Here is a 27,679-nt window from a genome sequence, read left to right as displayed (position 1 = left end):
CAACATACGCAAATCAATAAACGTAATCCAGCATATAAACAGAACCAAAGACAAAAACCACATGATTATCTCAATAGATGCAGAAAAGGCCTTTGACAAAATTCAACAGCCCTTCATGCTAAAACAACTCTCAACATACTGAATGGGCAAAAACTGGAAGCATTCCCTTTGAAAACTGGCACAAGACAGGGATGCCCTCTCTCACCACTCCTATTCAACGTAATGTTGGAAGTTCTGGCCAGGGCAATCAGGCAGGAGAAAGAAATAAAGGGTATTCAATTAGGAAAAGAAGAAGTCAAATTGTCCCTGTTTGCAGATGACATGATGGTATATCTAGAAAACCCCATTGTCTCAGCCCAAAATCTCCTTAAGCTGATAAGCAACTTCAGCAAAGTCTCAGGATACAAAATCAATGTGCAAAAATCACAAGCATTCTTATACACCAATAACAGACAAACAGAGAGCCAAATCATGAGTGAACTCCCATTCACAATTGCTTCAAAGAGAATAAAATACCTGGGAATCCAACTTATAAGGGATGTGAAGGACCTCTTCAAGGAGAACTACAAACCACTGCTCAGTGAAATAAAAGAGGATACAAACCAATGGAAGAACATTCCATGCTCATGGATAGGAAGAATCAATATCGTGAAAATGGCCATACTGCCCAAGGTAATTTATAGATTCAATGCCATCCCCATCAAGCTACCAATGACTTTCTTCACAGAATTGGAAAAAACTACTTTAAAGTTCATATGGAACCAAAAAAGAGCCCACATTGTGAAGTCAATCCTAAGCCAAAAGAACAAAGCTGGAGGCGTCATGCTACCTGACTTCAAACTATACTACAAGGCTCAGTAACCAAAACAGCATGGTACTGGTACCAAAACAGAGATACAGACCAATGGAACAGAACAGAGCCCTCAGAAATAACACCACACATCTACAACTATCTGATCTTTGACAAACCTGACAAAAACAAGAAATGGGGAAAGGATTCCCTATTCAACAAATGGTGCTGGGAATACTGGCTAGCCATATGTAGAAAGCTGAAACTGGATCCCTTCCTTACACCTTAATACAAAAATTAATTCAAGATGGATTAAAGACTTAAATGTTAGACCAAAAACCATAAAAACCCTAGAAGAAAACCTAGGCAATACTATTCAGGACATAGGCGTGGGCAAGGACTTCATGTCTACAACACCAAAAGCAGTGGCAACAAAAGCCAAAATAGACAAATAGGATCTAATTAAACTAAAGGACTTCTGCACAGCAAAAGAAACTACCATGTGAGGGAACAGGCAGCCTACAGAATGGGAGAAAATTTTTGCAATCTACTCATCTGACAAAGGGCTAATATCCAGAATCTACAAAGAACTCAAACAAACTTTAAAGAAAAAAAAACCCCATCAAAAAGTGGGCAAAGGATATGAACAGATACATCTCAAAAGAAGACATTTATGCAGCCAACAGACACATGAAAAAATGCTCATTATCACTGGCCATCAGAGAAATGCAAATCAAAACCACAATGAGATACCATCTCACACCAGTTAGAATGGCGATCATTAAAAAGTCAGGAAACAACAGGTGCTGGAAAGGATGTGGAGAAATAGGAACGCTTTTACACTGTTGGTGGGACTGTAAACTAGTTCAACCATTGTGGAAGTCAGTGTGGTGATTCCTCAAGGACCTAGAACTAGAAATACCATTCGACCCAGCCATCCCATTACTGGGTATATACCCAAAGGACTATAAATCACGCTGCTATAAAGACACATGCAGACGTATGTTTACTGCGGCACTACTTACAATAGCAAAGACTTGGAACCAACCCAAATGTCCAACAATGATAGACTGGATTAAGAAAATGTGGCACATATACACCATGGAATACTATGCAGCCATAAAACATGATGAGTTCATGTCCTTTGTAGGGACATGGATGAAACTGAAACCATCATTCTCAGCAAACTATCGCAAGGACAAAAAACCAAACACCACATGTTCTTACTCATAGGTGGGAATTGAACAGTGAGAACGCTTGTGTTGTGGGAAGTCAGGGACCCCAAACGGAGGGACTGACTGAAGCCATGGCAGAAGAACGTGGATTGTGAAGGTTTCATGGACATTTATTAGTTCCCCAAATTAATACTTTTATAATTTGTTATGCCTGTGTTTACTGCAATCTCTAAACATAAATTGTGAAGATTTCATGGACACTTAACACTTCCCAGTCAATACCCTTGTGATTTCCTATGGTCGTCTTTACTTTAATCTCTTAATCCTGTCAGCTGAGGAGGATGTATGTCACCTCAGGACCCTGTGATAATTGCATTAACTGCACAAATTGTAGAGCATGTGTGTTTGAACAATATGAAATCTGGGCACCTTGAAAAAAGAACAGGGTAACAGCAGTGTTCAGGGAATAAGAGAGATTAGCTTAAACTCTGACTGCTGGTGAGCCGGGCGGAACAGAGCCATATTTCTCTTATTTCAAAAGCAAATGGGAGAATATCGCTGAATTCTTTTTCTCAGCAAGGAACATCCCTGGGAAAGCAAATACGCGCCTGGGGGTAGATCTATAGACGGCCCCCCTGGCTGTGGCCATCTTCTATGGTCGAGGCTGTAGGGGTGAAATAGACCCCAGTCTCCCATAGCACTCCCAGGCTTATTAGGATGAGGAAATTCCCGCCTAATAAATTTTGGTCAGACCGGTTGCTCTCAAAACCCTGTCTCCTGATAAGATGTTATCAATGACAATGGTGCCCAAAACTTCATTAGCAATTTTAATTTCGCCCCGGTCCTGTGGTCCTGTGATCTCGCCCTGCCTCCATTTGCCTTGTGATATTCTATTACCTTGTGAAGCACGTGATCTCTGTGACCCACACCCTATTCCTACACTCCCTCCCCTTTTGAAAGTCCTTAATTAAAACTTGCTGGTTTTGCGGCTTGTGGGGCATCACGGAACCTACCGACATGTGATGTCTGCCCCGGACACCCAGCTTTAAAATTTATTTCTTTTGTACGCTGTCCCTTTATTTCTCAAACCGGCGGACGCTTAGGGAAAATAGAAAAGAACCTACATGATTAGTGGGGCAGGTTCCCCGATACACTTGGACACAGGAAGGGGAACATCACACACCGGGGCCTGTTGTGGGGTGGGGGGAGGGGGGAGGGATAGCATTAGGAGATATACCTAATGTAAAGGACGAGTTAATGGGTGCAGCACACCAACATGGCACATGTATACATATGTAACAAACCTGCACATTGTGCACATGTACCCTAGAACTTAAAGTATAATTAAAAAATATATATATAAAAACCCCCTAGATTTAACATCATACTTAATGATGAAATAGCAAATGTGTTTTCTTTAGGTCAGGAAAAAGACAAGGATACCAAATTGTCATACCTTTTATTCTGTATTGTACTGGAAGTTCTTCCTGGTGCAGTAAGGCATAAAGGAAGTAGTAACATAAAAATTGGAAAGGAAGAAGTAAAACCGTAGATGATGTGATTAAGTATGTAGAAAAGCTAGAAGAATCTGGGAACTACCGGAATTAATAGGTATATTCAGTAAGGTTACCAAATGATCAGTCTACAAAAATCAATTTCTACAAATTTGCAATAAAAAAATAAGAAAGCGAAATAAAATACGAAAGGTAGCACACCAAAAGTCATCCAATAATTAGGAAGAAATTTAACAAAGATGTTTTCTTTGCTGAAAACTATATCAAGTCTTTAGTTGTAGGGCATTATGTATGTACTCTCTGTAAGCACTCTTTCGTTTTAATTCCTGATCTATGAGGAAGGGATGGGATTTTCAGTTTCTCTTGATCTTTTATTGCTCATCACTCATTTTGATCCAGTAGCTTCCCCTTGGCAACTTGATAGTTGCGTTTTTGGCTTCTGTGTTCACAAAGCTCAGTGAAAATGGTTAGGCTTTCATGCATTGATTATTACTTCTGTCATTGATTTTTTTCTGATTCCAATAATTCCATTTATTTTTAATTTAAAAACAATAATACAAGGCTAGTAATTTTTTTATTTTTCTTGAGCTGTATTCTTATTTGCTTATATTTCCAGGTTAGGTTGGCCTTTTTGTAATTTTGTATTTGATTGTAATGGGGAAAAAAACTTTTAATATAAAAGAAACAAAGGAAAATAGATCAAATTTAATAATGATAACAGAGAATATGGAAAAATATTTTGAAAGGCTTGTATTGGCTGTCCTTAGACAAGTAACCTCCATTATTCCTTCTAGTTTAGGCTGTGTGCTTCCAGATCCATATATCCAAAAGTCTACTGCACTGCTCTCCTCCGTTTTTTCTTAGCTACCTCATTTTTTTTTTTTCTGAGATGTAATATCACTGTTTCCCAGGCTGGAGTGCAGTAGCGTAATCTCGGCTCATTGCAACCTCCGCCTGCTGGGCTCAAGCGATTCTCCTGCCTCAGCCTCTTGAGTAGCTGGAATTATAGGCATGTGCCACCACGCCTGGCTAATTTTTGTGTTTTTAGTGGAGTCGAGGTTTCATCATGTTGGCCAGGCTGGCCTTGAACTACTGATCTCAAGTGATCCACCCACCTCAGCCTCCCCAAGTGCTGGGATTACAGATGTGAGCCACCGTGCCCAGCTTGGCTAACTCTATTAAAATTTTCTTAGCTTACTGTTTGTACATGTATGTACTAGTGTATTACTCTATCAATACATTGTATATGTCATAAGATTATACAAAAATAAGAAATGAAAAAGATAGAGATAAAAGGTAAAATACACTATCTTAAAATAATTTTTTTAACAATATAAGAAGCTTTTTTTCTGACTGAAAGCAGTATGATTGAATGAGTGCTGTGTCAAACATCTTCATTTAACCTTTTCTTACAAAGTGATGAAGGTCTCTTTTTAGGTTTAGTTTGTTTGGAACCTTGGTTTTAATTGATGTCATAGCAATAAAGACCCTTAACAAAGATTTATAGAGCTCAAAGGAATGAATGTGTGTATGTATACGTGTGTGTGTGTGTGTGTGTGTGTGTGTGTGTGTAAGTTTCCTATTGCTGCTGTAATTACCACAACTTTAGTGGCTTAAAACAACACAAATTGGTTATCTTCCAGTTTTGGAAGTCAGAGGTCCAAAAGGCAGACTTGCTGGGCTAAAGTCAGAGTATAGGCAGGTTTGGTTCCTTCTGGAGACGTAAAGGGGAGCATCTCTTTCCTCTGTCAGTTTCTACAGGCCGCCTGCATTCCCTCACTCATAGTCCTTCCTCCATCCTCTTCTGTTGTCACATCTCTTGCTATTCACTTGGACTCTCCTGCCTCCCTCTTTCCCTTTTAAGGGACACCTGGAAATCTGCAATAATGTCTCCTATCTCAGGATCCTTGGTTTAATCATGCCAATGAAGTCCCTTTTGTCATGCAAGGTAACACAGCCACAGGTTGATTTGGATGTGCATGTTTTTGGAGGGAGGGTATGCATTATTCACTCGGCGGCCGTAAATCATTGTTAGAAAATTGTGACACTGATTTATTTTAATCCTGACAATTTGGCTACTCAACTCCCATTTAAAAAAATATGTCTGTCAGTTTGGCCAGGCGCAGTGGCTCACACCTGTAATCCCAGCACTATGGGAGGCTGAGGTGGCCAGATCACGAGGTCATGAGTTCGAGACCAGCCTGACCAACATGGTGAAACCCCGTCTCTACTAAAAATACAGAAATTAGCCAGGCGTTGTGGTGCACGCCTTGTAGTCCCAGCTACTTGGGAAGCTGAAGCAGGAGAATTGCTTGAACCAGGGAGGCGGAGGTTGCGGTGAGCCGAGATCATGCCATTGCACTCCAGCCTGGGCAACAAGAGTGAAACTCCGTCTCAAAAAAAAAAAAAAAAAGTCAGTTTATGCAAAATATATCAAAATGGATTATAATTTTTAAATTACTGACAATTTTGATTTTAAACTCATAGAAGAGTTTTGTCTGGAAGACTTTTTAAAAATAAAGATTATAAAACAGCACTCAAAGTACTGTAAAACTATCGAAGTAGACGGCACGGTGGCTCATGCCTGTAATCCCAACACTTTGGGAGGCTGAGGCAAGGTGGATCATGAAGTCAGGAGATCGAGACCATCCTGGACAACATGGTGAAACCTCGTCTCTACTAAAAATACAAAAATCAGCATGGTGTGGTGGCACACGCCTATAGTCTCAGCTACTCGGAGGCTGAGGCAGGAGGATCACTTGAACCCGGGAGGTGGAGGTTGCAGTGACCCAAGATCGTGCCACTGCCCTCCAGCCCGGTGATAAGGCGAGACTCCATCTCAAAGAAAATAATAGTGAAAGTTAGAAAATAGTTTATCAAATTTTTAAGATATGTAGATATGAGTTTTTATTCTTATACCTTTTAAACTCAGAAATCACATAATGATGGAAATATTTCCCAGTCTTTTCAAAATGCTCTTTCCATGGCATGAATTTATTTCAAAAAGCAGCTACTTTTATACATCATTAAATGCCAGCTTTACTTTGAAGGAACAGATGGCTTATTTTAATTATTTTTAAAATAATTGTTAGCAAACTATAAATAGCTGCTATAATCGTAGAATATTGAGCAGATTTGAAACATTTTGCCTTTTTGTAAGGAGAAATTTGTAATTCATTTCTTACAGCTTTGTGAAACCATTGTACAATGTCTACCTTTGAAAGGTCTTTAAAAAAAAATTTGCCTAAATCCATCTTATAACAGGCCAGTCTCACTGTGTTGCAGAATCCTGAAAGTGAAGGAATGAGCGAGGCCATGCATGCTGGGCCCTTTGTCATGTGGGATTCCCAGGCCCACCTCAGGATTCCTCCATGCATGTCACGATTGGAAATGTGGATGCCGTGACATGAAGCGAAGGAGCCACTTTACTAATAGTATGTGTCAGTCCACATATTCACTATTAGTAAAGCGTAACTTTTTTTCTTCCCCCCCCCCGAGACAGAGTGTTGTTCTGTCACCCAGGCTGGAGTGCAATAGTGCAACCTTGGCTCACCGCAACCTCTGCCTCCTCAGTTTAAGCGATTCTCCTTCCTCAGCCTCCTGAGTAGCTGGGATTACGGGCTTGTGCCACCATGTCCGGCTAATTTTTTGTATTTTTAGTAGAAACAGGTTTCACTATGTTGGTCAGGCTGGTCTTGAACTCCTGACCTCAAGATCCACCCGCCTCAGCCTCCCAAAGTGCTGAGATTACAGGCATGAGCCACTGTGCCCAGCCTAAGTAAAGCATAACTTTTAAATGGAAATTAAAGACAATGTTAATAAATGTTCTAAAGAATCATCCTGAGGTACCCACTTTTGTGCCGCTGGGGTGTGTACACCCCACGTAGGAGACCACTGTGATGTACTATAGCTGCCCGGCATTTCCCTGTATTCTAGTTATCATGTCGTCATTCAAGGTCTGTCCAGTTTTCTCTTTCATTTCTTCTGATTGAAGATGCCTTCCTGACAGATAGTTGTATACCTAGCTTTTTTTTTTTTTTTTTGAGACAAGATCTGGTTCTGTCACCCAGGCTGGATGGAGTGCAGTGGCATGACCACAGCTCACTTGCAGCGTCTGCCTCCTGGGCTCAAGCAGTCATTACAGCCTACCAAGGAACTGGGACTATAAGCGTGTGCCACCATACCTGATTAATTTTTGTATATGTGCAATTTTTTGGTAGAGTCGGAGTTTTGCCATGTTGTCCAGGCTGGCCTCAATCTCTTGGGTTCAAACAACCTGCTCACTTTGACCTTCCAATTTGCTGGGATTCAGATGTGAGCCACTATGCCCGGCCATATCTAACTTTTGTAGCTTGTATGTTTATCTTCTCCCCTCTATTGGGAGCTCTTAAAGGCAGAAGTAGTTTGCATTTTATTGTATGTCTCATTGCTGTACTCTCAGCACATAGTAGTTACCACTAAATATTTGAATGAATAAGTGAATGAATTAACAGCAAATGCTCAACGAATGGTTCTTTTGTGTGGTGTGTTAAGCTTATGTCTCTATCTGCTGTCTGTATCTTCTAGTTTGGAGAAGTGGTTATTTAGTTTTCCAGGGCCTGGCTGAAGCCCAGTGAGGTTCAGTAACCTGCTCAATGTGAGGGAACTTGGAGCTTGGGTTTTTTTTTTTCTTTTGAAGAGTTATTTTTGTTGTGGATAAATAACATATCTCTTTGTACAAAAAGTAAAGTTGTATAATAAGGTTCAATGAAGGAGTCTTGTTCTCACCTGTCATCCTACTCATTTTCTCTCCTCTTGTGCTTCCTACAGGTAGCCTCTTTTATTAGTTTCTTGTGATTTTTTTTCCAGTGGTTCTTTATGCAGAAACAAAGTTCAAATGTATACTTATTTCTACTCTTCCCTATATGCAAGGGTTCGTAGTGCATATGTTTAACATACATACTTTTTTCTTATTTACTTTAAAAAACACTTTATTTTTTTAGAGCAGTTTTAGGTTCACAGCAAAATTGATTGGAAAATACAGAATTCTCATCCATTCCCTACCCATCCCCCCACAGCTTCCTCCACTATTAACATCCTGCACCAGAAGAGTACATTTGTGACAGTTGATGAACCTACATTGACAAATTACCACTCAAAGTCCATAGTTTACGTGAGTTCACCCTTAGTGTTGTTCTTTCTGTGGATTTGGACAAGTGTATAATGACCTGTGTCCACCACTTTAGTATCCTACTGAGTATTTTCACTGCCCTAAAAATTCTCAGGGCTCTGCTTGTTCATCCTTCTCTCCCCTCAACCCTTGGCAGCCACTAAACTTTTTTTAATTTTTTATTTTTTTAATTATTTATTTATTTTTTAAACAGAGTCTTGCTCTGTTGCCAGGTTGGAATGCAATGGCTTGATCTTGGCTCACTGCAACCTCCGTCTCCCAGGTTCAAGTGATTCCCCTGCCTCAGCCTCCTGAGTAGCTGAGACTACAGGCGCATGCCACCACGCCTGGCTAATTTTTTGTATTTTAGTAGAGATGGAGTTTCACCATGTTGGCCAGGATGGTCTCGATCTCCTTACCTTGTGATCTGCCTGCCTCGTTTTCCCAAAGTGCTGGGATTACAGGTGTGAGCCACTGCATCTGGCCTGCAGCCACTAAACTTTTTATTGTCTCCATGGTTTTTGCCTTTTCCGGAATGTCAGTAGTTGGAGCCATACAGTATGTATCCTTTTCAGATTGGCTTCTTTCCCTTAGTAATACGTATTTAAGGTTTCTCCATGTTTTTTTCATAGCTTGATAGCTCATTTCGTTTTAGCACTGGATAGTATTCCATTGTCTGGATAATACCACAGTTTATTCACCCACTCACCTACTGAAGGACATCTTGGTTGCTTCCAGCTTTTGGCAATTATGGATGAAGCTATAATAAGCATCCTTAGTGGATTTTTGTATATACATAATTTTTTGGCTCATTTGGGTAAATACCAAGGATCATGATTGCTAGATTGATCGAATGGTAAGAGTGTGTTTTAGTGTTGTAAGAAACTGCTGAACTGTCTTCCACAGTGGCTGTACCATTTTGCACACTCACCAGCAATGAATGACAGCTCCTGTTCCTTTGCATCCTGTCTAGCTTTTGGTATCTACGTGTGTGTGTGTGTTTTCATTGGATAGGCATGATACATATTTTTTTTACTTATTAATTTGTCTTGGACATCTTTTCAAATTAGCACATAGAGAACTTTTACATTTACTTTGTGAACATCTGTATAGTGGAATGGATGTGCTGTGGTTAATCTGTCTTCTAATTGTGGACGCTTGGGTTATTTCTAATATTTTCTTTTTATGAACAATGCTACAGTGACCATAAGTCACTTTTCTGTGTGGTACTGGTATTTCTGTAGGATAAGCTTCTAGAAATAGGATTATTTGGTGAAAGTTGAGTGTCTTTTCCTATGTTTAAGGTCATTTTTTGCAATCTGTGCGTTTCTGTCTTTGGGTCATTTTCTGTTAGTTTTATGTTTTTTTGAGACAGAGTCTTGCTCTGTCTCCCAGGCTGGAGTGCAGTGGCATGATCTCAGCTCACTGCAGCCTCCTCTTCCCAGGTTCAAGCGATTCTCCTGCCTCAGCCTCCCAAGTAGCTGGGATTACAAGCATGCACCACCATGCACAGCTGATTTTTATATTTTTAGTAGACATGGGGTTTCACCATGTTGGCCAGGCTGGTCTCGAACACCTGACCTGAAGTGATCCCACCTGCCTTAGTCCCCCAAAGTGCTGGGATTACAGCCATGAGCCACCGTGCCTGGTCTATTTTGTTAGGTTTTTGAAGCTCTTGAAATGTTAGGAAGAATATAGCTCTTGGTGATACTAGTTGCATATTTTTTTTGTCAGTTTATCTTTTGATTTTATAGAGCAATGAGTTTCAACCCCATTCTGATTTCGTAGTCTATGGCTCTTTGTCACTATAATTATGCTACCTGGAATAATACATGTTTTTCATTCCTGAAGGTTTGTTTACATGTAACTATGATTTAATGCATCTAGCATTTTAAAACTGTCTTCTAATAACAATTTCTTCACTTGATAGACACGGCATCAGCGAGGAGATACGCATCCTCTAACCTTAGATGAAATTTTGGATGAAACACAACATTTAGATATTGGACTCAAGCAGAAACAATGGCTAATGACTGAGGTAAGAATTTAGTTGATTATCAAGAGAGATTTTCTGTAACTAGAATTTTTTTTTTTTTTTAAGACAGAGTCTTGCTCTGTTGCACAGGCTAGAGCGCAGTGGCATGATCTCAGCTCACTGCTGACTCAGCCTCCCGAGTAGTTGGGACTGCAGGCATGCGCCACGATGCCAGGCTAATTTTTGTGTTTTTAGTAGAGACGGGGTTTCACCATGTTGGCCAGGCTGGTGTTGAACTCCTGACCTCAAGTGATTGGCCCACTTCGGCCTCCCAGAGTGCTGGGGTTATAGGCATGAGCCACCGCGCATTGCCTAGAATGTTTTAATATGGTGAAATCTGATAATGCTTTTTACTTTTTCTTAAAATAAATGGTGTAGGGTCTTTGTTTTTTGAATGTACACATTTATAAGATTGATTTGTTGGTTTTCATATAATTTTATGTTATCTATTTCAAAATGTTAAAGGTAAGACTTCTGTGTAATAGTTGTAAAGAAGTCATTGTACCAATTCGACTTATGTTTTTACAGATTAATGCTTATTTTGTATTGCCAGATTTATGGTTTGTATGCTTGTAAATTGAATTGTTTTTGTTTTAGAAAATTTAAAGCATAAGGTACTGCAGGGATAGGAAGATATTTTGTTGCACAATTACTGCTATTATGGCTTGATGTGGAAAAAAAGTCACAAATGCTGTGTATGAACATACATCATTTGAAGAAACCCCAACGCAGTCAGTGACCATGCTAATTTGGAAATGAATAGCATTTAAAAATTCAAATGTTTACCACTCTTAAATATGAAGTGAAAACTAAGAACACTACTTTCTAGGACCAGAGATAGATTCTAGAAACCAAATGTAAAATTCCTAACATACAGTTCATTAATTTTTTTACCAAGCAAAATACAGGTCTTGACTTTTATAATGTAACATGACCGTTAATCAGTATAATTGTAGTTCATTGTGTTAGTGATATACAGACAATGGTAATCCACATTTAAATTTGCTGGTTTAGCTAACCTTGAGAATTCATAGACTACCAACATTTAGTTAACAATGACTTTGATCATTTTACTATTCTATTCTCTCTTTTTTCTTCTTTCTGTGTTTCTTCTCTTTCTCCTTTCAGGGTCAGGCTGGCAGCTGCAGAAGAAAATATATAGGGTGGCTCTTTTTGAAGAGCTTTCCTTCTGATACTAGCTGTACAACAGAACTGACTAGAAAAATAATTATATTCAGTAATTCCTGCATTCCTACTCAGTTTTTCATTCTCAAGCTGACATTATAGGTAAAGTTCTTGTATGCACTAGTCTGGTCCTTTTCAGTTCCTTCCACAGCTGCCATTGCCAGTTGATAGCAGATGGGGAAGACCAGTGACTAGTAAGGGTAATGTTCCTTACTTTATAATGCCAGTATGTGATAAGCTGTACTTTGCAGGTGGAGTGGGCACTACTCAGTTCACTTTGTCTATTAATATTTGTAGGTGTTTTATTGATTCCTACACATTTTGACTACTAGAAGAATATGGGTTCAGCTTTTTTCAAAGTAGTTGTGATAAAATGGTTTATTTCTCCTCAAAGAATTTATGTAAATAAAACACAGTTTCTTTTATAAAAAGTGAGCACCGTGCTGATCTACTGTTCTGGAATCCTGGACGTCCAGGATTTTAGGCCTGCCAGTTTGTATTCATAAGGTACTTTTAATTTGCTACTGCATCGGCTAGTGTTGTATTTTAAAATAATTAGTAGAATTAAGAATGTATATATGGGCTGGGTGCAGTGGCTCACGCCTGTAATCCCAGCACTTTGGGAGGCTGAGGTGGGTGGATCACCTGAGGTCAGAAGTTCAAAACCAGCCTGGCCAACGTGGTGAAACCCTATCTCTACTAAAAATACAAAAATTAGCTGGGTGTGGTGGTGCACACCTGCAGTCCCAGGTGCTGAGAGGGAGGGAGGCAGGAGAGGGAGGCTGAGGCAGGAGAATTGCTTGAACCCGGGAGGCGGAGGTTGCAGTGAGCTGAGATCGCACCACTGCACTCCAGCCTGGGCGACAGAGCAAGATTCCGTTTCAAAAAAAAAAAAAAACATATTTATGTTCCATTTGTTAATATATTCCGATTGTATCACTGTTACAGGCTTTAGTCAACAATCCCAAAATTGAAGTAATAGATGGGAAGTATGCTTTTAAGCCCAAGTACAACGTGAGAGATAAGAAGGCCCTACTTAGGCTCTTAGATCAGCATGACCAGCGAGGATTAGGAGGAATTCTTTTAGAAGACATAGAAGAAGCACTGCCCAATTCCCAGAAAGCTGTCAAGGTAATCTCTCTTTTCTTTCTATGTCTTAATATAATTTGAATGAATAATGACTTCTTGGTTTTAAAAATATCAAACATTTTACAATTGTTTTTACAGCTTCTATTATATACACATGGGGTTACAGTGAGCCACTTGAAGGTTTGAAATATGTCTCGTGCCACCTAGCAGGAAAGGGAGCAGCCATCTCTGTGTAACTTTGATGGGTTCTTGTTGCTGTTGCTATATGATTGTTTGATTGTTCAGGATATTTCTGGAAAATTTTCCTCAAAGGCAGTAGAGTTTCTCTTGTAAGCTCTGTTTGTAAATAAGAGTGTCTTGTGTAATACTAGTAGGTGTTCCTTACCTGAGGAACTAGAGGCATTAAAACATGAAAGCATTGGTTAATAACCTGACTATTTTGAAGTCCTAAAGGGGCCATATGTGAAAGTCCTACTGATACAGATGACATTTCCAGTTTAAATTTGAAACTCACTGGGGAAAGCTGCTTGTTTCCATTTGTCACAGTTGCTAATTATTAATGTTAACTTATTAAGCAGGTTCATTCATTTTGCTACCTGTAGAAGAAAACTTGCCCTTTTCTCTCTTCTTCTTGGTAATGGAATTATACATGTCAGATCTTCTGGTATTGTACTACAAGTCCCTGAGGCTCTGTTTATTTATTTCAATTTTTTTTCTGTTCTATTAATTCATTGTTAAGTTCACTCACTTTTCTTCTTCACTTCCAACTTGTTAAGCCCAGTTGGTGAATTTTTTAATTGTATTTTTCAGTTCTAGTCTTTCTTTGTAAATTTTTCTTCTGGTTTCTGTTTCTTTGCTGAATTTTGTTTTCTTTTTTTTCCATTCGTGACAAGTATCTTTTGTTACACCCTTAAGTATGATTTCTTATAGCTGCTTTAAAATTCTTCTAACAGCCGAGTCATCTTAGAGCTGGTCTGCATTGACTGTCTCTTTTATGGGTCATATTTTCCTGTTTCTTCATATATCTGATACATTTCTGTTGGGTCTTAGACCTTGTGGATTATATTAATATGTGTAAAGACTCAGGATTCTGTTACATTCCTCCCAAGAGTGTTTCTATTTGTTTTGTTTTGTGGTTAAGTGGGCAATTACTCCAAACCTTGTCTGTCCTACAGCAGGTAGCATATGATATGTCTCTTCTGTTCTTCTAGCCTTAGCCCTTTTGCTTGGAATCTTGGAATCTTTTTCCAAGACTGGCTTATTTCACTTAGCATAATATTCTCAAGGTTCATCCATGTTGTACGTGCGACGGGATTTTCTTCCTTTTTAAAGCTGAATAATAGTCCATTGTATTTTTGTTGTTGAATTGTGGTTTTAAAAAATATATTCTGGATATTAATTCCTTACCAGATACATGATTTGCAAATATTTTCTCCCATTCTGTAGGTTGCCTTTTTACTCTGTTGATTGTGCCCTTTAATTTGCCAGTTTCTGAGTTTGCTGCACTCTTGTCTATTTTTGATTTTGTTGCCTGTGCCTTTAGTGTCATGTTTAAATCATTGCCAAATATAATGTCATGAAGCTTTTGTCCTATGTTTTCTTCTAGGAGTTTTATAGTTTTGGGTCTTATATTTAGGTATTTATTTAGAGTTAATTTTTGTATATGGTATAAGAGTCCAACTTTATTCCTTTTCATGTGGATATCCAGTTTTCCCAGTGTCTTGATGAAGAGACCGTCCTTTGCCCATTGAATGGTCTTAGTCTTGGTACTCATGTGGAAGATCATTTGACCATATATGTGAAGGTTTATTTCTGGGCCCTCCATTCTGCCTATATGTCTTTCTTCATGCCAGCACTACAATGTTTTGATTAATGTAGCTTTTTTTTTTTTTTTTTTGAGACAGAGTCATGCTCTGTCACCCATGCTGGAGCGCAGTGATGCAATCTTGGGTCACTGCAACCTCTGCCTCCCAGGTTCAAGCAGTACTCCTGCCTCAGCCTCCTGATTAGCTGGGATTACAGGCACACACCACCACACCCAGCTAATTTTTTAATTTTTAGTAGAGATGTGGTTTCACCATGTTGGCCAGGCTGGTCTCGAACTCCTGACCTCAGGTGATCCACCCACCCTCGGCTTCCCAAAGTGGTGGCATTCCAGGTGTGAGCCACTGCACCTGGCCTGATTAATGTAGCTCTGTAATATATTTTGAAATCAGTAAGAATGAGATCACCAATTTTGTTCTTTTTCAAGATTGTTTTGGCTATGTATTAGTCTATTCTTGCAATGCTATAAAGGAATGCTTGAAAGTGGATAATTTATAAAGAAAAGAGATTCATTTGGCTCAAGGTTCTGCAGGCTCTCCAGGAAGCATGATGCTGGTGTCTACTCAGCTTATGGGGAGGTCTCAGGAAACTTATAATCATGGCAGAAGGTGAAGGGGAAACAGGCTCATCTTACATGGCCAGAGCAGGAGCAAGAGAGAGTGGGGAAGGTGCCACACACTTTTAAATGACCAGATCTCATGAGAACTCATTATCAGGAGAACAGCACCAAGAGGGAAATCCACCTTTATACCAGTCACCTCCCACCAGGCCCCACCTCCAACATTGGGGATTACAGTTTGACATGAGATTTGATAGGGACACAGATCTAAACCATTTCAGGCTTTTTGAGGTCCTTGAGATTTGATACAAATTTTTGGATGGATTTTTCCATTTCTGCAAAAAAATGCCGTTGGGATTTTGATAGGGATTACATTGAATAGGTAACTTTGGGTAATATTGCCATCGTAACTGTATTGTTTTTTAATACATGAGCACAGAATTCTTTTCATTTATTCATGTCTTTAATTTTTTTTAGCAATGCCTTCAGGTTCTTTCATTTATTTTATGTATGTACAATTTGACTGTCCCTTACCTGTAATGCTTGGGACCAGAACTGTTTCAGATTTTGGATTTTTTTCAAATTTTGGTATATTTTCATTATACCAGTTAAACATTCCAAAGCTGAAAATCTGAAATCCAAAATGCTCCAGTGAGTCTGTCTTTCTTTCTTTCTTTTTTTTTTTTTTTTTTTTTTGAGGCGGAGTCTCTTTACGTTGCCCTGGCTGGTGTGCAGTGGCATGATCTCAGCTCACTGCAACCTCTGTCTCCTGGGTTTAAGAGATTCTCCTGTCTCAGCCTCCCAAGTAGCTGGGATTACAGACACCTGCCCCCATGTCCAGCTAATTTTTCTATTTTTAGTAGAGATGGGGTTTCACCACGTTGACGAGGCTGGTCTCAAAACTCCTAACCTTGGCCAGGTGCAGTGGCTCACGCCTGTAATCCCAGCACTTTGGGAGGCCGAGGTGGGTGGGTCACGAGGTCAGGAGATCGAGACTGTCCTGGCTAACATGGTGAAACCCTGTCTTTACTAAAAAGTACAAAAAATTAGCCGGGCATGGTGGCGGGCGCCTGTAGTCCCAGCTATTCGGGAAGCTGAGGCAGGCGAATGGCGTGGGCCACTGTGTGGAGCTTGCAGTGAGCCGAGATCGCGCCACTGCACTCCAGCCTGGGTGATGGAGTGAGACTCCATCTCAAAACAAACAAACAAACAAAAAAACTCCTGACCTCAAATGATCCTCCTACCTCGGCCTCCCAAAGTGCTGGGATTATAGGTGTGAGCCATCGCACCCGGCCCCCAGTAAGTATTTCTTTGGCATGTCATGTCAGCACTCAAAAAGTTTTGGATTTTGGATTCGAGATTTTGGGATTTGGGTTGCTCATCCTGTGGTTATCACCTTTTACCACCTCAATCTAGTGGACTATTATTTTTAAGCTACTTTAAGTCATTTTATGAATAATTTACATAAGTAAGAATAATGGGATGATGAAAACAGCTTTATTAGAGATTTTAGTAAGAATTTAACACAGCAAACTTCTGTGTCAAGTAATTTTTGGAAAACACATCAAAAAGAAGAATACTGTCATATATCCTTTTAGCAAAGTGAGATGATAAAGATTCTTGTCACAAAATACTGTGTGATAATCTTCCTGGTGAATAACGGGACGAAAATATCGTTTCCATTTTGTATTGAGAAGCATTTTGTTCGCTTGTTGATTCTTAAGCTTGAGAATCTTCACTTGAGTTATTGTCATCTAAAGACTCCATAGCTTGAGACTTTATTCCTATGATGAATTTTTGCCAGATAGTCTAGAGTGCTGCTATTTGGCTTTTTGCATTCATATTTTGATTCATCTAATAATTGTGAAATGTCTTTGGTCAGTTTTCTTGTCTTTGCTCTCAAGGGTAGAAAATACAAAATTTTTTTTGTCAGGTGTACTCAATAAAAGTTAAAAGACAACAAGAAGACTCTTCCAATCTTTTATATCTTCTTGAAAAGGTGTAATGTAATCCTTTGGGCAATGCAGTGAGAAAACTGAAGGATGCCCATGTATTTCACCGTTGCATCACATTTCTAGATGATTTAATCATTCTTCTATTTTCTTATTATTTTAGCATTTTAAAAGCACAATTGGAAATAATTGATGGGTAATGATGAGTAAGTAGCAAAATATCTCAAGGTAGTGGAAAAGTAAGAACACCAAGATTCTATTATGTGTCTTAGATTAGTGAAAGAGTCCCATGGACCCAAATAGTAATTGCAACAAAGATTGAATTTTCTGTTTTAAGTGAAACACATATTATTTTTGTTCTTTGGAAGACCTCTAAGAATACAAGTCTGGAAATACCAATTTTTAAAAAATTGAACTACTCAAGAAAGAAACTCAAAAACTAAAATTGGGGCTGAGTGCAGTGGCTCACACCTGTATTCCCTGTACTTTTGGAGGCTGAAGTGGGAAGATCGCTAGAGCCCAGGAGTTCAAGACCAGCCCTGGCAACATAGTGAGACCCTTTCTCTACAAAAAATTAAAAAACATTAGCTAGGTGTGGTGGCAACGCACTAGTGGTCCCAGTTACTGCAGAGGCTGAGGTGGGAGGATTGCTTGAGCCTGGGAGGTTGAGGCTGCAGTGAGCTGCACTCCAGTCTGGGTGGAGTCTCTTAAAAACAAAACTAAAACTAAAATTGGGTCCAGTGGACCCTATGGTGGTATACTGAATGTGTTAAGGAAATGAAAGTCCTTTATTGTTTAAATTTTTTTTTTTTTTTTTGGTGAGGTAATTTGGAGTTAACTGAAAAATCTTTATTTTATCTATCTTTAAGGCTTTGGGGGACCAGATACTATTTGTAAATCGTCCCGATAAGAAGAAAATACTTTTCTTCAATGATAAGAGCTGTCAGTTTTCTGTGGATGAAGGTGAGCTTTTCTGTATTATACTTTAGTTTGCAAGTATATTACAATTTTAGGGTGATAAAATTAATATTTATAATACAATTATAATTTAAATCTTATAATACTGCTTTTTTAGCATTATCATCTCTTAGAACACAGCCAGTGGCCCCTGTGTCTAACATATTGTTTCTTAGAATGCAATTTGAAATATGTGATTTGAAAGATTTTAGGTTAGTTATACTTACAGTCGCAGTTCAGGATTTCTTATGTTTATAGCTCAACTGTACCAAACGGGTTTATTTCTTTATCTTTAGACTTTTACAAATGTAAGTTCATATCCTGATACAAAAGCTTGATACAGGATGGGAAAAAGAATAAACTTTATTGGTGAATAGTGTTCTCTTACCTTATGAATCTTTCAATTATCAAATTGAATAAGGAAGGAGATGATGTTTTTCTTTCTGGATATTGTGGAGTTGGATGCTAAGCTGTATATTGAATCTCTTACTAAGTATATGATACTTATGTTTGGACTTTAGTTTTAGATTTTTGTCAGTAATTTGTCATTAATTAAACAAGGGTTTAGTGATGAAAAATGTATTATTCAAGTACCAATTGCCATTTTAGCAAATGTGGTGGTGGTGTTTTACTGTAAATTTGTATTACTTTTGAAGTTTTATAAAATGGCAGGAAAATAATTGAACATCAATTTAATTGATTTTGTGATTTGTGCAGTAACCTTAAGTTTTCCTTTTGTTATCTGTCTATAGATACCCAGGCTTGTGGTTCTGGTAGATAGGGCTTTAGTTTCCCTGAACTTGTTTTAGGAAATTGTATTTTTGTGAAAATCCCAATTGAGTACCTTACATGTAATTGGTTCACAATAAATGTTAATTAAATAAAAATGTGCAGAATATTCCAGTTCTTTGATGTTGTTGTTTCTAATAAGCTTTTATATAACAAAGCAAGTATGTAGTGAACTTATGCTATCCATTGTAGTGATAGGTGCCTGTTGAACAAAGACTTCAGTACTGCCTGGCGATTTTTATATTGCTTTTAGTCTTCATTACTTGCAATGTTGCTTTTATGCTAATTTTTATATTTCTTGCTTTTAAAAACATTTAAGGCTGGGCATGGTGGCCCATGCTTCTAATCCTAGCACTTTCAGAGGCCAAGGCAGGAGGATCGCTTGAGGCCAGGAGTTCAAGACCAGCCTGAGCAAAAAAGTGAGACCCTATCTCTATTAAAAACTGAAAAATTAGCCAGGCTTGGTGGTGCATGCCTGTGGTCTCAGCTATACTCGCAAAGCTGAGACAAGAGTATAGCTTTAACTCAGGAGTTGGAGGTTACGGTGAGCTGATTGTGCCACTGCATTCCAGCCTGGGTGGCAGAGTGAGACTCTGCCTTTAAAAAGAAAGTTAAAAACCATTTAAGATATTTCTGAGCTCAAAAAAAAAATCTAAGAAATAACCGATTCCTTTATTCTTAGGTATAATTAACTCATTTTGAAAAATATTTCCAGTACTTAAAAAAACCTATCACAAATATTACAAGTTCAAATAGAGAGTAAGAGCCTATACTAAAAGGCAGATGTGCCTTTCCCTTCTCTAGCTGCAGTCCCTTTCTTTTGTGGCAACAACTTAACTAGTTTTATTTTGGATTCTTCAGTTTTTTCCCAATTGCTAATAATATGCTTATGCTATTGTTTCTTGATTTTTTTTTCAACTTTAAACTTTGTGTGACTTACTGTCATTTCTCTTTCCTATACCTATCTCTCTTCTCTCAGTATAGTTATATCTCTAGTTAAGTTTTAGTTTCTCCATCATTTACTTTGATGCCTTCAACAAACATATTTAAATGTTCTCAGTGGGAATTTTAGTGTTAAGTCTGCTCTGCAGATGGCAGCATAGCGTAGCATGTCTGTTGTATAAGCAGATGTTTAACTTGAGGCGGGTGGTTGATAGGAAAGAGATTGCAGTAGCTCTGTAAGAGTGTACATGAAGCTCTAGAAATTCTTAATAGTATTTCTTTGGGGTTATTTTAGGAGTACACTGTGTATTTAGCAGTGGGAAGCCCAGGTGTTCTTGTAATCTGCATGCTAAGCTGTCACTTTCTGTCGCTTGTGTGCTCTTTCTGTGGATACCGTTGTTTTAACTTTGCTTTTTCCTGTTTGTGTATTTTTTATCTATACTTCCTTAATATTACCTCTGTTTTCATTTCTCATTTTATATGGCCTTTGTTGGCCTAAACTCTTTTCTATTTCCTTATTGCATAGCTTATAGGGGCAAAATGAGAATTTTCACTTTCTCCCCCTAGAAAACAGTAACAATCTAGAAATACATAGAGTAAAATAGTAATATTAAACTCCAGCATATGTGATACAGAAATTAAACATGCATCATGGATATGTGATGCGTGTCTTGTGATAACATATGCTTGGTAGTTAAATCTTACATAATCAGGAACAAGTTCTGTAAACAATTTGATGTTTATTCTTTTAGTTTGCTTTCTCAGCATTACAGATACTCCATAATGATGTATGGCTGGTTCGTATTCCACTGTGTGTACCTGATTAATGAGTTTTAAAATAGTTAACAATGCTGAAGCAAATATCTTTACATATCTTATACATTGGCTATGTATTTTTTATTTTAATGAAGTAGCCATAGAAATCAGGAAGATAATGCAGAAGTAAATTGAGAAAATATTTTTGCATCTTTTCAGATCTTTGTTGTTGCTAACTTATTTAATATATGGTGAAATGTACTGCTAGGTTTCTTAATATTTAACCATCCTTACACTCCTAGATAACCTTTCTTTGGCTTCATGTATTTCTAGATTTTTTATATTAATGTATTTAGGACAATTGTTTCAGTATGGTCACTTTTCTTTTTTGTGTGCTTTGTCAGATTTTGGTTATGGTTATTATGCTGGGTTCATAAAAAGAAAAGTAGTTTTTCTTCCTCTCCCCCCCTCATTCCTTATGAGAATAGTAGATTCTTTAAAAATGTGAAGGCATATACCCATGAATGTATCTGGCTAGTTGCTTTCTTGGCAACATTCTTAATGTTTTATTTGCTTATGTCCTTAAGTTTTCTCTCTTGTGAGTCAATTTTGATAATTTTGTGTTTTTCTACAAAATCATTCTTTTTAAAATTTCAAATTTAATAGTGTGCGGTTTTTCAGAGCGTGGCCCTCGGACTTAATTTTCTCACTGTTACTTTCTCTATTTATGGCGCGCTTTTGTATTTGTTCTTTCCTTATTTCTTTGTGAACTACTTATTTTATCTCTGTTGTTTGTTGTGTTTTCATTTTAACAGAAAATATAATCTATCAGATCGCCATATACATACATATTTATTTTTGACTACTTGATCTAAGCAGTGACTGAGCAAACATCAGAATCTCTCACAACTTCTATGTTTTTATTTTTCCTGTAGTTACTGCTTTTTATATTTTCATGCAGAGTTTTTAGTTTATAAACATTCTTGGCAGTCATAGTTTATTAAAGAATTGTGTTCAAAATCATTATAATGTGTCCCCCTTGATTGTATTTAATGTTCTTTTCCTTGATGTCCGGCTTTATCCCATCTGACTCTCATAACCTCTGGCTTTTTAAAAAATTTGATATATTTTTGCCCATCTTTTACTTTCTGTCTGTATTTTTTTGTTGCTGTTTTAAGTATTTCCTTTCTAGATGGCATATGGCTGGCTTTAACTTTTGAATCAGTTCTGACTGTCATTTTACATTTACTGTCTTTATTATATGTTGCAATCTCCCCATCATTTACTTGGAAATGGTATAATTTATTTTCATTCTCTTATTCTCTGTTGTCTTTTTATTCCCTTGTTAACAATTTCTGGGATTTTTGTTACAGTTTATTAATGTTTATTTGTAAGCCTGTTTATTCAAGAAATATTTAATGGTCTCCTCCTAAGTGCCCTAGTCATTTTGCTAAATATAGGGGTAAGATAGACCAGTCCCTGTCTTTATAGAGCTTCCATTCTGAAATGGGGGACAATATACAAAATTTGAAAATGTTGCAGATTGTATGAAATGCTAGGAAGAAAATAAATGAGCTCTATGGTAAGGTGGGGGTGGTGAAGTTCAGATACAACCTCTGAAAAAAGGTGAAGTGAGCCAAAACAGGAAAAATGGGGTGGAGCTAGCCTTGCCAAGGGTCAGAATAGTGTCCACGTGTGGGACTGTAAGGCGAGTATCCAGGCAGAGGGAATAGCAAAGACAAAGATTGTGGGAAGGACTTTAGTTTTTTTCCTAGAGTGGCTTTTGTTTCACCAGATTCAGTGAACACCTTTTTTTTTGAGATGGAGTTTCGCTCTTGTTGTCCAGGCTGGAGTGCAATGGTGCAATCTTGGCTCACAACAATCTCTGCTTCCCGGGTTCAAGTGATTCTCCTGACTCAGCCTCCCGAGTAGCTGGGATTATAGGCATGCCACCACGCCTGGCTAATTTTGTATTTTTAGTAGAGACGGGGTTTCTCCATGTTGGTCAGTCTGGTCTCAAACTCCCGACCTCAGGTGATTTGCTTGCCTTGGCCTCCCAAAGTCAGTGAACACTTCTTATAACAAATGATTTGTAACATCATCTTTGCTTTTGTGAAATAAAGTTCGTAGATAATATAACCTACTGATACACATACTTCCTTAAAAAGTCAGTGTAATACCCTGTGTAATGTAAAGAATAAATGAAAAAATATTTTTGTGCTTTAAAATATATTTTTTATGGTTTAAAAATTTATTTCAGCCAGGTGCGGTGACCCATGTCTGTAATCCCAGCACTCTGGGAGGCCTGCTTTAGGCGATCACTTGAGGTCAGGAGTTCAAGACCAGCCTGGTCAACATGGTGAAATCCCGTCTCTCCTGAAAATACAAAAATTAGCCGGACATGCTGGCGCGTGTCTGTAATTCCAGCTACCTGGGAGGCTGAAACACAGGAATCGCATGAACCTGGAAGGTGGAGGTTGTAGTGAGCCTAGATTGTGCCACTGCACTCCAGCCTGGACAACAGAGCAAGGTTCTGTCTCAAAAAAAAAAAAAAAAAGATTCAAAAATGTATAAATGCTCAGGCAGTTATCCTAGAATGTAAATGGAATAGAAGTGAAACAGCTGTATATCTTTCTATCGTAGAGTCACCATGAAGATGATAGCCACCGATGGGCCAATATAGTTACGATGTATTGGCAACTTAGATTTCATAACTGGTCTCTTCCTTAAGTGGTAAAGAATTCTTGGTAAAGTTCTGAAATTACAAAGTACATTTCTTCTGTGATTTATCAAGGTTAATAATGCTATATTCTGTGTACAATATACATTGTATATTCCTAGAAAAGTTTATTAAAAGTACCAAAAATACTTTGTTTATATATGTTAAATAGAATTGGGTTTGTAGGCTCAGCTTATTATTATAAATTGGTATTTTTCACTGATCTGTGTCCCTCTTAAGAAGGATGGTAGGGGTTAAGCAGGGCTCTCGACCTTGGCAGTGTTAACATTTGGGGTTGAGTATTTTTTTTGGTGTGGGGAGTGGTCCTGAGCCTTGTTTGTAGGGCATTGATCAGCATCCTTGGCTTGTTTAGATACCAGTAGCTTAGCTTCCCTGCAGTGTGACAACCAAAACTATCTTTAGACATTATCAAATGTCACCTGGAGAACAAAATTCCCCTTGTTGGGAACTTGGTTAAAGGTCCAGTTTATGTTGATAGAATAGAGGAAGATTGAGACCCACTGTCTTCAGATTCCTTTTCCCGGCTCCTGTCATTCCGCACGCTCTGTGGTGGAAGGAAGATCACAGTGAATGAGGTTGCTGTCCTTCACCTTCCAGGCTGAGCGGGTAGAATGGCATAGGAAGCGTAGTTCAGCTGTTTTCATTTTGTCATTTTGGTGTTCACACGGTGCTGTAGAGACACCAGAGGGAACAGCCACTTACAGGAACCTCGGGTAAGGTACCACCAGTCTTTTAGTTGAAAGTGCCAGTATTACGTAAATCAGTAATAAAAAACAAAACAAAACAAGTTTTTGTCAATGATATAAGGAATGTGTTTCCAGGGAATACTCATTGAAAATGGACACATTTTAACATTCGTCTCTTCCTCCTCTTTTTATGCCTCAGAATGCTTTATGCTTTGTGTGAAGATTTTCGTTTCGTTCCACTAGGTGGCAGCCTTAGCCATAGAGAGGAACTCTGAGTGCGCACACTTCAGGCGCACAGAGGGTTCTGTCTGTAATAGAAGCACTTGTCCTAAAATGAGAATTAGCTCAAGGAGAGAGTTGATGGCGTAGTAATTTTTCAATCCAGTGTAGAAGTGAACACAGAGTAGTTGGACCTAGGCATGCATCTTATTTTTCAAAGGCATTTCTTTCCTTAAGTCAGGAGCTTATTCATTTAAAGGTAGTATAAATGTGATCGGGAAGAGGCGGGTGCTGAGGAGTTAGATTGTAGGTTTTATCTTTTTTAAATTTATTTTTTATTACTTTTTTTTTTACTCTAAGAAAAGATTTATTCATTCCATGTAGGTTTTATCTTAGCTCAGTCCCTTACTAGCCTAGGCAAGACACTTAACCTCCCTCTCTGAGGTTCCTCATCTGTACAATAGAAACAATGGTATTGTTACCTCATTGTCTTTGAGGATTAAGTGAGTGAATATAAATAAAAGTGCCTGGAACTTGGAACAGAATCTGGTGGAAAGTAAGAACATGGTAATGTGAACTATTATTAGTATTGGAAAAATAAAATAGTACCCAAGGTGCTAGTCATTTTAATCCTACTTAACCTGGTTATTTATTTATCTATCTGTCACTGACTCACTGGTGTTATAGTTTTGTGTTTGGTTAAACAGATAGCAAAGAAAGCCAGTTTAGCAGTCTTAGGTCACATTTGTGCTGATTTTTTGCAGTTACGTTATGGTTTTTGGTGTTTCTGATGAGAATTCTAATGGACAATCTTTTTCCTCATTGCTGGCAACTTTTCTTACTTGAAGCTTAAACAGTTTCACCTTTATCTTAAGAATTCAGGATTCTTATAGTAGCTACCACTTTTGAGTCTGTGCTCTGGGGCTCTCATACTGTTTTAGATCATTATTTATTTATTTTTTGAGACAGAGTCTCGCTTTGTCACCAGGCTGGAGTACGGTGGCATGATCTCCACTCACTGCAACCTCTGCCCCCCGGGTTCAAGCGATTCTCCTGCCTCAGCCTCCCTAGTAGCTGGGACTGCAGGCGGGTGCCACCATGCCCAGCTAATTTTTGTATTTTTAGTAGAGATAGGGTTTCACAGTGTTGGCCAGGATGGTCTCGATCTCTTGACCTGGTGATCTTTCCACCTTGGCCTCCCAAAGTACTGGGATTACAGGTGTGAGCCACCGTGCCCTGCCTGATCGTTATTTTTTAAATGGCTACATGGCATTCTATTTTGTTGATATACACTAAAGCAATTTTTTCTGGCCCATTTCCAGGCATACAAACTCCACAGATGGAAAGTTTTTTTGTTTTTTTGTTTTTTTTTTTGGTGAGACGAACTCTCGCTGTGTTGCCCATGCTGGAGTGCAATGGCACAATCTCGGCTTACTGCAACTTCTGCCTCCCAGGTTCAAGCGATTCTCCTGTCTCAGACTCCCAAGTAGCTGGGATTAGAAGTATGCACCACCACGCCTGGCTAATTTTTTGTATTTTTAGTAGAGACAGGGTTTCACCATGTTGGCCAAGCTAGTCTTGAACTCCTGACCTCAAGTGATTTGCCTGCCTCAGCCGCCCAAAGTGCTGGGATAACAGGTGTGAGCCACTGTGCCCAGCCAGTTATTTATTTATTTTTTTGGTTTTATTTTTTGCTCTATGCTTTTATAAATAGTGCTGTGTGTACATTTTCTTGAGGTTGAATTGCTGGATCAAAAGAGAGACATATTTTTGAAAATACTAATGCCTTACCAAATGTCTATTGTAAAATTGGGCCAATTTATACCTCCACAGTAGTAAATGAGAAGGAATCTATTTCTTCATGTCCTCACAAATACTGATTGGGTGTTTTTAGTTGACTTTGCCGACCTTATAGAACATAAAGAGTATTTTTGTTTTTTATTTTATTAATTTTTATAAATAGAGACAGGGTCTCACTTTGTTGCCCAGGCTAGTCTTGAACTCCTGGGCCAAATGATCCTCCTACTTTGGCCTCCCAAAGTGCAGGGATTACTGGTGTGAGCCACCATGCCCAGCCGAAGATTGTCTTGTTTTAAACATTTTCTTTCACTCATTTTATAAAATTAAAGAAAACCAGGTTATTTCTCTTTGTCAACTGAACATTTTGTCCCCACATGTTTTAAAAAGTAATTAAATTTGAGATTCTGTGAGATTGTACCTCTAAAATACCGGTGTTCCTGTATTCATCTTAAGTATTTATGCAGCTGTAATACATTTACATAGATGTCATATTTAAATGATTTACATAGTAGATGTCATATATTTACATTTACATAGTAGATGTCATGTTTAAATATTGCAACAGCATTGAGCTAAGGAAAGGCAGGGATTAAGTATAAATGTTTTGTTGAAAAAAATTGAAGAGTTTTTATTCAGGGTTTTTCTCTGAAAATAGCTCAAGTGACTTTTAAACAAAAGGAACTAGTTAAATTAAAAATTTTAAAGTGTACTTTCAGTTCTATTGTGCCATGAAAATTTATAGTGTTGTGTATTCTTTCTGTATATTAATATACAGATCAGCTTTCCAGACCGTTGCTGCCACTATTTAAGTAGGTAATATTACCTCTGCAATTGTGTCATAAGAGGCCCGCAATATGTAAGCTTCTGTGCATATCAGGTAGAAAGGCAAAGAAATTTCTGTCTTCAAGGAACTGAAATTTTGCAGTGGTAGAAAGTGTATTGAATGAAATTAACCAATGAGTAAAAGGTATGTTTTTCATACGTACTTTTTTCCCATTTTGCCTTTGTTGTTATACGGAGAGAAGTACACAGTTGACTTGTTGGACAGATACGTAATACTTATTCTACAGAAATGAATACAGTTTTCACATGTTGATAAATTAGAACTTAACAAATTGATGATCAAAATACCAGAACTATTCTTTGGTAGGATATAGTTTCTTCAACAGCTATAATAATAAGTTTGACATGTAAAATTCTGGCTATTGCCTACATTTTAAAACAGTAATTTTGCATGCTTTATTGGGATTACAGAGGTATTTTTGTTGCTGAGTTGGAAGTTTGACCTGAAATTATTTTCTTTCATATATGCCTATAGTGAGCAAAGCTAGCCACATTCATTAAACAGCCTTTAAAAGTTTAGCTGAAAAGCAGATAGTTGGGGACTTTTAGCTTCTACTTAGAATGGAGAAAGCTAGAGAGAGCATCGTTCCTACCCTGACAGCAACAACAAACCCCAGAAGTCTGCATGCTGATATCTTCTTGAATTCATCAGTGAGCTGAGGTTGCAGGACAACC

General features: G+C 38.2%; 1 protein-coding gene across 1 annotated transcript in view; it reads left to right on the top strand.

Annotated features, from left to right (window-relative positions):
- GTF2E2 (general transcription factor IIE subunit 2) overlaps nucleotides 1-27,679 on the top strand; it is an 81,667-nt gene that overhangs the window by 35,000 nt on the left and 18,988 nt on the right. Inside the window, exons 4-6 of the mRNA XM_024251408.3 lie at nucleotides 10,559-10,666; nucleotides 12,797-12,979; nucleotides 18,142-18,235. Coding sequence (XP_024107176.1) covers nucleotides 10,559-10,666; nucleotides 12,797-12,979; nucleotides 18,142-18,235 — 385 coding nt within the window. The remainder of the gene's footprint in view (nucleotides 1-10,558; nucleotides 10,667-12,796; nucleotides 12,980-18,141; nucleotides 18,236-27,679) is intronic.

This window comes from Pongo abelii, chromosome 7 (genome assembly GCF_028885655.2).
Source record: "Pongo abelii isolate AG06213 chromosome 7, NHGRI_mPonAbe1-v2.0_pri, whole genome shotgun sequence".
Taxonomy (NCBI): Eukaryota; Metazoa; Chordata; class Mammalia; order Primates; family Hominidae; genus Pongo; species Pongo abelii.
This window is presented reverse-complemented; position numbering and strand designations above follow the sequence as displayed.